Source organism: Somniosus microcephalus, unplaced genomic scaffold (assembly GCF_052327205.1).
Source record: "Somniosus microcephalus isolate GS21.2 unplaced genomic scaffold, FLI_Smic_1.0 unresolved_chr4, whole genome shotgun sequence".
In the NCBI taxonomy this organism is placed as follows: Eukaryota; Metazoa; Chordata; class Chondrichthyes; order Squaliformes; family Somniosidae; genus Somniosus; species Somniosus microcephalus.
In genome coordinates, this window is record NW_028225182.1 from 47,786,939 (window position 1) to 47,801,635 (window position 14,697).

At 50.9% G+C, this 14,697-nt stretch overlaps 2 protein-coding genes across 11 annotated transcripts in view; one reads left to right on the forward strand and one right to left on the reverse strand.

The window, feature by feature from the left end:
• Nucleotides 1-14,697, forward strand: part of mblac1 (metallo-beta-lactamase domain containing 1) — a 420,822-nt gene that overhangs the window by 222,588 nt on the left and 183,537 nt on the right. The gene's annotated exons all lie outside the window — the stretch shown is intronic.
• The window catches only part of LOC147091036 (uncharacterized), a 68,349-nt gene that overhangs the window by 17,236 nt on the left and 36,416 nt on the right, over nucleotides 1-14,697 (reverse strand). For all 4 annotated transcript variants that reach the window (XM_085977467.1, XM_085977466.1, XM_085977464.1 and 1 more), the window contains one exon: nucleotides 12,883-13,092. In XM_085977467.1, coding sequence (XP_085833593.1) covers nucleotides 12,883-13,092 — 210 coding nt within the window. The remainder of the gene's footprint in view (nucleotides 1-12,882; nucleotides 13,093-14,697) is intronic.

Sequence of the window (14,697 nt, forward strand, 5' to 3'; positions counted from 1 at the left end):
CTTTATTTGTGGGAAGAGGTGCGAGAGAAATGGCCCGGAGTTTAAATTCCCTAAACTCTGCTGCTGGCCCCGTGCCCTAACTCGCACCGAGTCCCGTTCACCCATCACTGCCCCCTCGCCCCCCCCACCCTGTGCTTGCTGACCTACATTGGCTCCCGGTACGGCAACGCCTCCATTTCAAAATTCACTTCCTCGTGTTCAAATCCCCCCACGGACTCGCTCGCCCCACCCCCCCGTCCCCCATCCCAATCTCTGTATACAGTGTTCCCTCAAACTTTGACTTGTACTGAGCTGACCACGAACTCCTCTGAGCGCGACATTTTTTTGTCAGTGGGCAAATTTTACAACGACACCAACTTTCATTCACCTGAGCCAGGTGAAATGGTTCTGCGCCCGTGACTTCCATTGTTAAGTGTTTTTTTTTAATTATTCGGTCGTGGGATGCGGGTGTCGCTGGCAAGGCCGGCATTCATTGCCCGTCCCTAATTGCCCTTGAGAAGGTGGGTGGTGAGCCGTCACCTTGAACTGCAGAGGGGCAGTTAAGAGGCCATTGCTGTGGGTCTGGAGTCACATATCGGCCAGACCGGGCAAGGGCAGCAGATTTCCTTCCCTAAAAGGGCATTAGTCAACCAGATGGGTTTTATATGACAATCCGGTGGTTTCATGGTTTTATTACACATGTAAGGCCCCTCCCTCACTAAAAAACAGTCGGTCCTAACTTGCTGAAGCCAAAATGGACTTTTGCTGTCGTACACCTTTAGCCGCACATACGCCTTCCTTGCACTTATCGGCATTAAACTGAAGGGAGACAGCAGAAACCCATTGGGGGAGAAATTCGGTTGGTTAGCGCCTCCCGTTAGTGCCTCTGGGGGGCGCTAGGAACTTAGCGCCCGAGCGCGACGATTTTAGTGCCCGCAGATCGTGACGTCAGTCGAGCGTGCAACGCCCCGGTAGCGCCCCGGACCGGATTGTGAGTCGCGCCCCCTGTCTTAGTGCCTGCCGCTAGGAACGACAGGTAGAGGGGAACGTTATCAAGTCGGGAAGGGTCTGGGTGAGCGCTATTTAAAGGCGGGCGCTTCCTGCCTTTTCTTGTCGGCAAAGTTTTTGGTTTTAACGCTGTCCTAAGGCGTTTTGGCCCTCAGCACCACTTTGGAGGTTCCTAACCACCGGGCTTGTTCCCTGGGCCTATCCATTAGTGCGGCCAACACAATTGCTTTCGAGGTCTCTCAGGCCGAGATTCAAGGCTGCAATGAGCAGGGAGTGGCTGGCCAGCAAGATGGCCCCTCCCCTTTAAGAACTGGATGGCGCCATGGTAACGGACATCGCCTGAGCTTCGGTAGCGTTCTGAAGTAGCGCCGCGCTCCCTGACGTTTACACCTTAAGAGAGGTGTGTAGCGCCTGATTTAACGCTAAAATCACCTCCAGGGGGCGATAGAGGCCAATTTTGCAGTGGGAGGTGATGATTAGCGCCGGGCGCTAAACTTTGCGCCCGGCCGATATTAGCGCCCTAAAATGGGCTATACCGAATTTCCCCCCCCATCCTTCTGAACAAGCACAGTCACTGCGAAGAACTGACGGCGGGAATAGAATACCACATAGAAACATAGAAGATAGGAGCAGGAGTAGGCCATTCGGCCCCTCGAGCCTGCTCCGCCATTCAATGAGATCATAGCTGATCATCCAAATTCAGTACCCTGTCCCTGCTTTCTCCCCATATCCCTTGATCCCTTTAGGCTTAGGAAATATATCCAACTCCTTCTTGAATATATTTAATGAATTGGCCTCCACCGCCCTCTGTGGTAGAGAATTCCACAGTTTCACCACTCTCTGGGTGAAGAAATTCCTCCTCATCTCAGTCCTAAATGGCTTACCCCTTATCCTTAGACTGTGACCCCTGGTTCTGGACTCCCCGACCATCGGGAACATCCTTTCTGCATCTAGTCTGTCTAGTCCTGTTAGAATTTTATAAGTTTCAATGAGATCCCCTCTCATTCATCTAAACTCCAGTGAGTATAAGCCCAATCGACCCAATCTCTCCTCATACGTCATTCCTGCCATCCCAGGTATCAGTCTGGTGAATCTTCGCTGCACTCCCTCCGTGGCAAGAACATCCTTCCTCAGATAAGGCGACCAAAACTGCACACAATACTCAAGGTGTGGTCTCACCAAGGCCCTGTACAACTGCAGCAAGACATCCTTGTTCCTATACTCAAACCCTCTCGCTACGAAGGCCAACATACCATTTGCCTTCTTAACCGCCTGCTGCACCTGCATGCTTACCTTCAGCGACTGGTGCACAAGGACACCCAGGTCTCGTTGCATTTCCCCTTCTCCCAATCTATTGCCATTCAGATAATAATCTGCCTTCCTGTTTTTGCCACCAAAGTGGATAACCTCGCATTTAGCCACATTATACTGCATCTGCCATGCTCCTGCCCAATCGTCCAACCTGTCCAAATCGTACTGGAGTTTCTCGGCATCCTCCTCATAGCACACACGCCCACCCAGCTTTGTGTCGTCTGCAAACTTGGAGATATTACATCTAGTTCCCTCGTCCAGATCATTAATCTATATTGTGAATAGCTGGGGTCCTAGCACTGATCCCTGCGGTACCCCACTAGTCACTGCCTGCCACTCAGAAAAAGAGCCGTTTATTCCAACTCTTTGCTTCCTGCCTGCCAACCAGTTCTCTATCCAAGTCAGTACCTTGCCCCCAATCCCATGCGCTTTAACTTTACACGCTAATCTCTTATGCGGGACCTTATCGAAAGCCTTCTGAAAGTCCAAATACACCACAACCACTGGTTCTCCCTTATCTATTCTACCAGTTACATCCTCAAAAAATTCCAGTAGATTAGTCAAGCATGATTTACCCTTTGTAAATCCATATTGACTTTGTCCGATCCTGTCACTGTTTTCCAAGTGCTCTGCTATTACATTATTAGGATGCTTTCTGCGCAATAGCTGCGTGCAAATCGGCTGTGCTATTTTATAAAGTGCATTACCCCAAGAAGGTTTGGCACACGCTCAGTTTTTAAGTATACAATGTCGTTTTACATACGAACATTGTCTCTTTAAAAACTGAGTGCATGCCAACCCTTCTTGGGGTAATACACTTTTTAAAATAGCACAACCGATTTGCACGCAGCTATTTATTTCCCGTGTTTGTTCCTTATGCAAATCTCTTCCAACTCTTCCACTTTTTTTGCAGGGAGGCTGCCGAGAAAGGAAATCGCTTGAAAGAGGGTGAAGCCTTTGTGGAAAGCTGCCACGTGTAGGCCGGGGAGGGGTGTCTGCCTGGCCGCGCGCGCTTTAACCGCGCGCACTCTGAGCAAGCCCGCCGCTGCTGGGGAAGGGTTCGAAGACACTGGCAGACGTTGCGGCCCACTGCCGCGCTGCCTTGGGGACAACTGCCCCTCGAGCCACTGGCTCAATCCTCGCTGAAATGCGCCACAAAGCAAACGATTGAATCATAGAATGGGGCGCAGCACAGCAGGAGGCCATTCGGCCCCTCGAGTCTGAGCCGGCTCTTTCGAAGAGCAATCCAGTTAGTCCCACTCCCCCGCTCTTTCCCCATATCCCTGCAATTTTTTCTCCTTCAAACCTTTTGAAGGCTGCTATTGAATCTGTATCCACCGCCCTATCAGGCAGCGCGTTCCAAATCCTAACCAATCGCTGCGTACAAAAGTTTTTCCTCACGTCGCCTCTGGCTCATTTGCCAATCACCTTAAATCTGTGTCCTCTGGTTCTCGACCCTTCCGCCATTGAGAACAGTTTCTCTCTACATTACAACAGTGACCACGCTTCAAAAGTACTTCATTGGCTGTAAAGCGCTTTGAGACGTCCGGTGGTCGTGAAAGGCGCTATAGAAAATGCAAGTCTTTCTCTCCTTTTCCCTCTACTCTGTCCAGACCCCTCACGATTTTGAACACCGCCTATCAAATCACCTCCTAACCGTCTCGGCTCCGAGGAGAACGAGCCCAGCTTTTCCTGTCTACCCACTTATTGTTCTGCGTGCAACTTAAATATCATGTTTGCGATTAGACTTGCCAATAATGGCCTGTTCATTTTTCTCTGCAATGTTTACACAGGGTTCATTCACTCATTAAAATTTTCTGGACTGTTCAGTCCAGTTGGCAAGCCCTGAAGTGGAAAAAATATAATCCTGTTTTGTTGAGTGCTGATGGTTCAAGCCTCAGCAGATTCTAACAGCCAACCTTTGAGCGGGGTGGGAAGGAAGGAGAAGGCTTTCTTGCTGACCTGTGTGGGCATTATATGAATGTCCAATATGTCTAAAACAGTGTGGTCCTCTCACTTTTTAGGTTGAAGGACCCCTTTTCAAATGGCTGAGCAATCACAGACAACCTCCCCCACCTAAATTGTTGTATTGATACAGAAGAACATAGGAAATAGGAGCAGGAGTCGGCCATTCGGCCCCTCGAGCCTGCTCCGCCATTCAATAAGACCATGGCTGATCATCGACCTCAACTCCACTTTCCCGCCCGGTCCCCATATCCCTTGATTCCCCTAGAGTCCAAAAATCTATCGATCTCAGCCTTGAATATACTCAATGACTGAGCATCCACAGCCCTCTGGGGCAGAGAATTCCAAAGATTCACCACCCTCTGAGTGAAGAGATTTCTCCTCATCTCAGTCCTAAATGGCCGACCCCTTATTCTGAGACTGTGAACCCCGGGTTCTAGACTCCCCAGCCAGGGGAAAAACATCCTCCCTGCTTCTGCCTGTGTCCCACCGGGAGCTTCACTTCACAAAATAACCCCAACAAGGCCAACTGGGCAGTGTTAGCCGTGGCTCTCGCCTTCTGGGTCAGAAGGTTGTGGGTTCAGGTCCCGCCACTTGAGCACATAATCCAGGCTGGCACTCCAGTGCAGCACTGAGGGAGGGCTACACTGTCGGAGGTGCCGTCTTTTGCATGAGATGTTAAACCGAGGCCCCGTCTGCCCCCTCGGGTGAAGATTCCACAGCACGGTTTTGAAGAGGAGCATCTCAGTCCCAAATGGCCGACCCCTTATCCTGAGACTACGCCCCCTAGTTCAAGGGGGCAAAATTGGCACGCGGCCCCCTTTGGGGCGCTAACTTCGCCAGGGCGCTACTTTTAGCGACCCTAAAAAATTAGCCACCCCCATGCCCGAACTTCACTGGTAGCGACCCGAGAGGGAGGCGGGGCGCTACTGGAAGCGCTCCCCCTCCCTCTTGGGGGGCTGCGAGTGAATATCGCGGCACATCGCAGTACTGCAGGCCTTCCTGCCCTGATTAAAGGGGAGGGGCCTAGCGCAGTGCGACCCGGGGCCCAACTGGGCCACCGGGGATCGGAGTGTCGGCAAAAGAACCCGGCGCTCAAGAGGAGTGCCGGGCTGACGGAGCGCAGCCAGGGGCTTCACAGGAGGCCGGGGACGGCAACGGGAACAGGTGCTGGCCCAAGCTGCTCAACCTTTCTTACATAGAAACATAGAAGATAGGAGCAGGAGTAGGCCATTCGGCCCCTCGAGCCTGCTCCGCCATTCAATGCGATCATGGCTGATCATCCAAATTCAGTACCCTCTCCATATCCCTTGATCCCTTTAGCCTTAAGAAATATATCTAACTCCTTCTTGAATATATTTAATGAATTGGCCTCTACTGCCTTCTGTGGTAGAGAATTCCACAGGTTCACCACTCTCTGGGTGAAGAAATTCCTCCTCATCTCAGTCCTAAATGGCTTACCCCTTATCCTTAGACTGTGACCCTTGGTTCTGGACTCCCCCGCCATCGGGAACATCCTTCCTGCATCTAGTCTGTCTCGTCCTGTTAGAATTTTATAAGTTTCAATGAGATCCCCTCTCATTCTTCTAAACTCCAGCGAGTGTAAGCCCAATCGACCCAATCTCTCCTCATATGTCATGCCTGCCATCCCAGGTATCAGTTTGGTGAATCTTCGCTGCATTCCCTCCATGGCAAGAACATCCTTCCTCAGATAAGGTGACCAAAACTGTACACATACTCAAGGTGTGGTCTCACCACAGTTGTAGCAGGACTTCCCTACTTTTATACTCCATCACCTTTGCAATAAAGGCCAACACTCCTTTTGCCTTCCTAATTACTTGCTGTACCTGCATGCTCACTTTTTGTGTTTCATGTACTCATCCCTCTGTACCGCAGCATTATGTAGTCTCACTCCAATTAAATAATAATTTACTTATTCATAAAGGTGGTCGGTTCTGCTCCAAACAGCTGGCCCTGCGCCTTCCCGCCTCTGGCTCTTAGCTCATCGTATTATCCCGTTTATTATCTTGCACTGTTTCAAATTACTTGTTGCTGAAGGTTTCTATCCATACTCATACATCTGACTTCAATTACCCTCTTGTGTCACATTGCTTGAGATGGAACTGCTTCTCACGGAGGAAGAGACGAGACTCCTCTTCTCCCTTGGTAAACAGAATGCACTCTCCGATTTTACTGTTTTGATCTAATTTTGTCGGGTAAGATCGGGCTCAGACTTAGAGGTGCAGTCTGGCTGGAGTCATACCTAGCACAAAGGAAGATGGTTGCGGTAGTTGGAGGTCAATCATCTCAGCCCCAGAACATTGCTGCAGGGATTCCTCAGAGCAATGTCCCAGACCCAACCATCTTCAGCTGCTTCATCAATGACCTTCCCTCCAACGTAAGGTCAGAAATGAGGATGTTCGCTGATGACTGCAAAGTGTTCAGCGCCAATCACAACTCCTCAGATAATGAAGCAGTCCATGCCCGCATGCAACAAGACCTGAACGACGTTCAGGCTTGGGCTGATAAGTGGCAGGTAACATTTGCGCCACAGAAGTGCCAGGCAATGACTATCTCCAACAAGAGAGAGTCTAACCACCGCCCCATGACATTCAACGGTATGACCATCACCGAATCCCCCACCATCAACATCCTGGGGGTCACCATTGACCAGAAACTTAATGGACCAACCACATAAATACTGTGGCAACAAGAGCAGATCAGAGGCTGGATATTCTGCGGCGAGTGTCTCACCTCCTGACTCCCCAAAGCCTTCCCACCATCTACAAGGTAATGCCGTTGAGTGTCAAGCGGCGGTGGTTAGAGACTTGCGTGCGGAGAATCTGCTGCAGTCGGGGTCAGGAAGGGAGTGGCTGGCGGGAGGCATGGAGTTCGGCATCAACCATCCCACTAATCGGGAGGCTTCGGCCGTGACACGAAGCGTTGACGGCTTTTTGAGTTTCGTCAGCAGCGCGTCGTTCGCCCGAAATCCCCGGGTCGCCGCTGCCCAGCGAAGCCCCCCCGCGCAGCTCACCGGCCAAAGCCCCTCAGGAACCTATCGTGCTCCTGGCGGTTCAGTTGCTGCCCGGCCGCTGCGGATGGGCGTCGGTCCCGCGGAGGCGCCACCGGCTCGACCCACAGCCTTACTCCCCTCCTTCCTCCTCCTCTCCTTCCCGCTACACCGCCCTCCAGCAGCCATTAAACTTACCCCGTGCTCTCTGCAGCCGCTCGTGATTTGGCCTCTGGGTTTTGGGCCCCTTCCCTCACTCCAACTCAATGCTGTGAATTTCAATCCACGGGACCTGACACATCATAGAAACATTGAATAATAGGAGCAGGAGTCGGCCACTTGGCCGTTCGAGCCTGCTCCACCATTCAATACGATCATGGCTGATCCTCTATCTCAATACCATATTCCCTCTCTCTCCCCATACCCCTTGATGCCTTTTGTGTCTAGAAATCTATCGATCTCCTTATTAAATATATTCAGTGACTTGGCCTCCGCAGCCTTCTGTGGTAGAGAATTCCACAGGTTCACCACCCTCTGAGTGAAGAAATTCCTCCTCATCTCAGTCCCAAATGTCCTACCCCGTATCCTGAGACTGTGACCCCTCGTTCTAGGCCCTCCCCAGCCAGGGGAAACATCCTCCCTGCATCCAGTCTGTCTAGCCCTGTCAGAATTTTATACGTTTCAATGAGATCCCCTCTCATTCTTCTAAACTCTAGTGAATACAGGCCTAGTCGAGCCAATCTCTCCTCATACGACAGTCCTGCCATCCCAGGATTCAGTCTGGTGAACCTTTGCTGCACTCCCTCTATGGCAAGTATAACCTTTCTTAGGTAAGGAGACCAAAACAGCACACAGTGCTCCAGGTGTGGTCTCACCAAGGCCCTGTATAACTGCAGTAAGACATCCTTGCTCCTGTACTCAAATCCTCTTGCAATGAAGGCCAACATACCATTTGCCTTCCTAACTGCTTGCGGCACCTGCATGTTTGCTTTCAGTGACTGGTGTACAAGGACACCCAGGTCCCTTTGTACATCAACATTTCCCAATCTATCACCATTTAAATAATACTCTGCCTTTCTGTTTTTCCTACCGAAGTGGATAACTTCACAGTTATCCGCGTTATACTGCATCTGCCATGTATTTGCCCACTCACTCAACTTGTCTAAATCGTCTTGAAGCCTCTTTGCATCCTCCCCACAACTCACAATCCCACCTAGTTTCACTGCCCGTGCACCTTACAGGGAACATTGCTCTGTCACCTCCTCCAGCCCTACAATCCCTCCGAGATCCCTGCGCTCCTTCAATTCTGCCCTCTTGCCCGTGCCCGATTTTAATCGCTCCACCATTGGCGGCCGTGCCTTCAGCTGCCTGGGCCCTAAGCTCTGGAATTCCCTCCTTAAACCTCTCCGCCTCTCTCTCCTCCTTTAAGACGCTCCTTCTTACCTCCCTCTTTGACCAGGCTTTTGGTCACCTGTCCTAATATCTCCTTATGTAGCTCAGTGTCAAATTTTGTTTGAAAATCGCTCCTGTGATACGCCTGTGATATTTCATTAAAGGCGCTATATAAATGCAGGTTGTTGTTGTTCTTTTCCAACTGGCCAGCGCACTTGCCAACTGGTCCATATTTCTGCCACTTTTGGTCTTTAACAAATACAGTTGGGTGACAGTCAGGGTTTGGTTGGGTCAAAGGGCTGCCACAGTTCGGCAAACTTTATAGAAAGAAAGACTTGCATTTCTCCAGCGCCTTTCACTACCTCAGGACGCCCCAAAGCTCTTTACAACCAATGAAGTACTTTTTGAAGTGTGGTCACTGTTGTAATGTGGGAATCGCGGCAGCCAATTTGCGCACAGCAAGCTCCCACAAACAGCAAGGTGATAATGACCAGATCATCAGTTTTAGTGATGTTGTTTGAGGGATAAATATTGGACACCGGGGGAGAACTCCCCCCCTGCTCTTCTTTAAAATAGTGCCACAGGATCTTTTACATCCAACCGAGAGAGCAGACGGGGCCTCGGTTTAACATCTCATCTGAAAGACGGCACCTCCGACAGTGCAGCAGTCCCTCAGTACTGCCCCTCCGACAGTGCAGCACTCCCTCAGTACTGCCCCTCCGACAGTGCGGCGCTCCCTCAGTACTGCCCCTCCGATAGTGCGGCGCTCCCTCAGTACTGCCCCTCCGCCAGTGCGGCGCTCCCTCAGTACTGCCCCTCCGATAGTGCGGCGCTCCCTCAGTACTGCCCCTCCGCCAGTGCGGCGCTCCCTCAGTACTGCCCCTCCGACAGTGCAGCACTCCCTCAGTACTGCCCCTCCGCCAGTGCAGCACTCCCTCAGTACTGCCCCTCCGACAGTGCAGCACTCCCTCAGTACTGCCCCTCCGCCAGTGCAGCGCTACCTCAGTACTGCCCCTCCGATAGTGCGGCGCTCCCTCAGTACTGCCCCTCCGCCAGTGCGGCGCTCCCTCAGTACTGCCCCTCCGCCAGTGCGGCGCTCCCTCAGTACTGCCCCTCCGACAGTGCAGCACTCCCTCAGTACTGCCCCTCCGCCAGTGCAGCACTCCCTCAGTACTGCCCCTCCGATAGTGCGGCGCTCCCTCAGTACTGCCCCTCCGCCAGTGCGGCGCTCCCTCCGTACTGCGCTGTACTCAGTACAGTCCTGACGAACTGTATCACAGTATGGTATGGCAGCTGTAGCTACTATGACCGGAAGGCCCTGCAGTGGGTAGTCAAAACTGCCCAACGCATTACCGGCACCCGGCTACCGACCATAGAGAACATCTACCAGAAACGCTGTTTACGGAGGTCACGGACCATCATCAAAGACCCTACCCACCCCAGCCACAGTCTGTTCACCCTCCTGCCATCTGGGAGACGCTACAGATGCATTCGCACCCGAACGACCAGATTTAGGAACAGCTTCTTTCCCAGGGCTGTCATCCTACTGAACTCCACAAATAAACTCTAAAGCCTGCACATCTGCCAATGCACTTTATTATGTTTATGTTTATGTTAATGTATTACAAGCCAAATGAATGTTGAATGTTAAATGTCTTAATCTAAATGTACACTCTCGGGAGCCGCAAGTCTACATTTCGTTGTACTGCACTTGTGCACTAACAATGACAATAAAAGTTGATTATGATTATGATTATGGTCTCACGTCTCTGGAGATAGGAAGCTATGATGGAGAGATAGGATAGCAATGATGGAGAGAAAGGAGAGCAATGATGGAGAGATAGGTTAGCAATGATGGAGAGATAGGTTAGCAATGATGGAGAGATAGGTTAGAATGATGGAGAGATAGGTTAGCAATGATGGAGAGATAGGAGATCAATGATGGAGAGATAGGAGAGCAATGATGGAGAGATAGGTTAGAATGATTGGTAGATAGGAGAGCAATGATGGAGAGATAGGAGAGCAATGATGGAGAGATAGGAGAGCAATGATGGAGAGATAGGAGAGCAATGATTGAGAGATAGGAGAGCAATGATGGAGAGATAGGAGAGCAATGATGGAGAGATAGGAGAGCAATGATGGAGAGATATGTTAGCAATGATGGAGAGATAGGTTAGAATGATTGAGAGATAGGAGAGCAATGATGGAGAGATAGGAGAGCAATGATGGAGAGATAAGATAGCAATGATGGAGAGATAGGAGAGCAATGATGGAGAGATAGGAGAGCAATGATGGAGAGATAGGATAGCAATGATGGAGAGATAGGAGAGCAATGATGGAGAGATAGGAGAGCAATGATGGAGAGATAGGAGAGCAATGATGGAGAGATAGGAGAGCAATGATGGAGAGATAGGAGAGCAATGATGGAGAGATAGGAGAGCAATGATGGAGAGATAGGAGAGCAATGATGGAGAGATAGGAGAGCAATGATGGAGAGATAGGAGAGCAATGATGGAGAGATAGGTTAGCAATGATGGAGAGATAGGAGAGCAATGATGGAGAGATAGGAGAGCAATGATGGAGAGATAGGAGAGCAATGATGGAGAGATAGGTTAGCAATGATGGAGAGATAGGAGAGCAATGATGGAGAGATAGGAGAGCAATGATGGAGAGATAGGAGAGCAATGATGGAGAGATAGGAGAGCATTGATGGAGAGATAAGATAGCAATGATGGAGAGATAGGAGAGCAATGATGGAGAGATAGGAGAGCAATGATGGAGAGATAGGAGAGCAATGATGGAGAGATAGGAGAGCAATGATGGAGAGATAGGAGAGCATTGATGGAGAGATAAGATAGCAATGATGGAGAGATAGGAGAGCAATGATGGAGAGATAGGAGAGCAATGATGGAGAGATAGGAGAGCAATGATGGAGAGATAGGAGATCAATGATGGAGAGATAGGAGAGCAATGATGGAGAGATAGGTTAGCAATGATGGAGAGATAGGTTAGCAATGATGGAGAGATAGGAGAGCAATGATGGAGAGATAGGTTAGCAATGATTGAGAGATAGGTTAGAATGATTGAGAGATAGGAGAGCAATGATGGAGAGATAGGAGAGCAATGATGGAGAGATAGGAGAGCAATGATGGAGAGATAGGTTAGCAATGATTGAGAGATAGGAGAGCAATGATGGAGAGATAGGATAGCAATGATGGAGAGATAGGATAGCAATGATGGAGAGATAGGAGAGCAATGATGGAGAGATAGGTTAGAATGATTGAGAGATAGGAGAGCAATGATGGAGAGATAGGAGAGCAATGATGGAGAGATAGGAGAGCAATGATGGAGAGATAGGAGAGCAATGATGGAGAGATAGGAGAGCAATGATGGAGAGATAGGTTAGCAATGATGGAGAGATAGGTTAGCAATGATTGAGAGATAGGTTAGCAATGATGGAGAGATAGGTTAGAATGATTGAGAGATAGGAGAGCAATGATGGAGAGATAGGAGAGCAATGATGGAGAGATAGGATAGCAATGATGGAGAGATAGGTTAGCAATGATGGAGAGATAGGTTAGAATGATTGAGAGATAGGAGAGCAATGATGGAGAGATAGGAGAGCAATGATGGAGAGATAGGATAGCAATGATGGAGAGATAGGTTAGCAATGATGGAGAGATAGGTTAGCAATGATTGAGAGATAGGTTAGCAATGATGGAGAGATAGGTTAGAATGATTGAGAGATAGGAGAGCAATGATGGAGAGATAGGAGAGCAATGATGGAGAGATAGGAGAGCAATGATGGAGAGATAGGATAGCAATGATGGAGAGATAGGAGAGCAATGATGGAGAGATAGGAGAGCAATGATGGAGAGATAGGAGAGCAATGATGGAGAGATAGGTTAGAATGATGGAGAGATAGGAGAGCAATGATGGAGAGATAGGAGAGCAATGATGGAGAGATAGGATAGCAATGATGGAGAGATATGTTAGCAATGATGATGAGATAGGTTAGAATGATAGAGAGATAGGAAGCTATCATGGTAAGATGGGTCCACAGTGATGGAGAGATAGGATGCTCTGATAATGCAGAATAATCACCATGCATGCACTCCCCATCATTATACCCTCCCCCCGGTTGTTACGGGTATGGGAATCTAAGCACTGATATAAGCGAGCCCAACCAATCCAGCTGCAGATATTGCGATCCTTACCCTGCTGCCCTGTGGATGGTGCGGGGCTCCTTGTTGTTTCCCTGTGCACGGCTGCTGTTGGGGTGGCTGTGGGAGGTCCAGGTGTTGACGATGACCTCATGGCGGTGGTCTCCCCCTCAGGTTTCGAAGGGTCCGTGCGAGTTCGTTCTTCAGAAGTTGGGATTCCCGGTCCTTCAGCCTGCTGAGGATCTCCGGGGATTTTACCGCCACCTGTTTGGGGAGAGGTCGAGGTGGTCAGTGCAACGAGGCAGTGTTAGAACACAGAGAGGAACATTTGGTTCATTAACTTCTCCAATTCTATCTCATGTCTCTGGGACCTTAACTCTCTGATTGAAACCCATCCCTTGGGTACAAGGACTCTCCCAGTGAAACCCATCCCTCGGGTACATGGACTCTCCCAGTGCAGCCCATCCCTCGGGTACATGGACTCTCCCAGTGAAGCCCATCCCTCGGGTACATGGACTCTCCCAGTGAAGCCCATCCATCGGGTACATGGACTCTCCCAGTGAAGCCCATCCCTCGGGTACATGGACTCTCCCAGTGAAGCCCATCCCTCGGGTACATGGACTCTCCCAGTGAAGCCCATCCCTCGGGTATATGGACTCTCCCAGTGAAGCCCATCCCTCGGGTACATGGACTCTCCCAGGGCAGCCCATCCCTCGGGTACATGGACTCTCCCAGTGAAGCCCACCCCTCGGGTACATGGACTCTCCCGGTGAAGCCCATCCCTCGGGTACATGGACTCCCCCATTGAAGCCCATCCCTCGGGTACATGGACTCTCCCATTGAAGGCCATCCCTCGGGTACATGGACTCTCCCATTGAAGCCCATCCCTCGGGTACATGGACTCTCCCATTGAAGCACATCCCTCGGGTACATGGACTCTCCCAGTGAAGCCCATCCCTCGGGTACATGGACTCTCCCATTGAAGCCGATCGCTCGGGTACATGGACTCTCCCAGTGAAGCCCATCCATCGGGTACATGGACTCTCCCAGTGAAGCCCATCCCTCGGGTACATGGACTCTCCCAGTGAAGCCCATTCCTCGGGGACATGGGCTCTCCCATTGAAGCCCATCCCTCGGGTACATGGACTCTCCCAGTGAAGCCCATCCCTCGGGTACATGGACTCTCCCAGTGCAGCCCATCCCTCGGGTACATGGACTCTCCCAGTGAAGCCCATCCCTCGGGTACATGGACTCTCCCAGTGAAGCCCATCCCTCGGGTACATGGACTCTCCCAGTGAAGCCCATCCCTCGGGTATATGGACTCTCCCAGTGAAGCCCATCCCTCGGGTACATGGACTCTCCCAGTGCAGCCCATCCCTCGGGTACATGGACTCTCCCAGTGAAGCCCACCCCTCGGGTACATGGACTCTCCCGGTGAAGCCCATCCCTCGGGTACATGGACTCCCCCATTGAAGCCCATCCCTCGGGTACATGGACTCTCCCATTGAAGGCCATCCCTCGGGTACATGGACTCTCCCATTGAAGCCCATCCCTCGGGTACATGGACGCTCCCATTGAAGCCCATCCCTCGTGTACATGGACTCTCCCAGTGAAGCCCATCCCTCGGGTACATGTACTCTCCCATTGAAGCCCATCGCTCGGGTACATGGACTCTCCCAGTGAAGCCCATCCATCGGGTACATGGACTCTCCCAGTGAAGCCCATCCCTTGGGTACATGGACTCTCCCAGTGAAGCCCATTCCTCGGGTACATGGACTCTCCCATTGAAGCCCACCCCTCGGGTACATGGACTCTCCCAGTGAAGCCCATCCCTCGGGTACATGGACTCTCCCAGTGAAGCCCATCCCT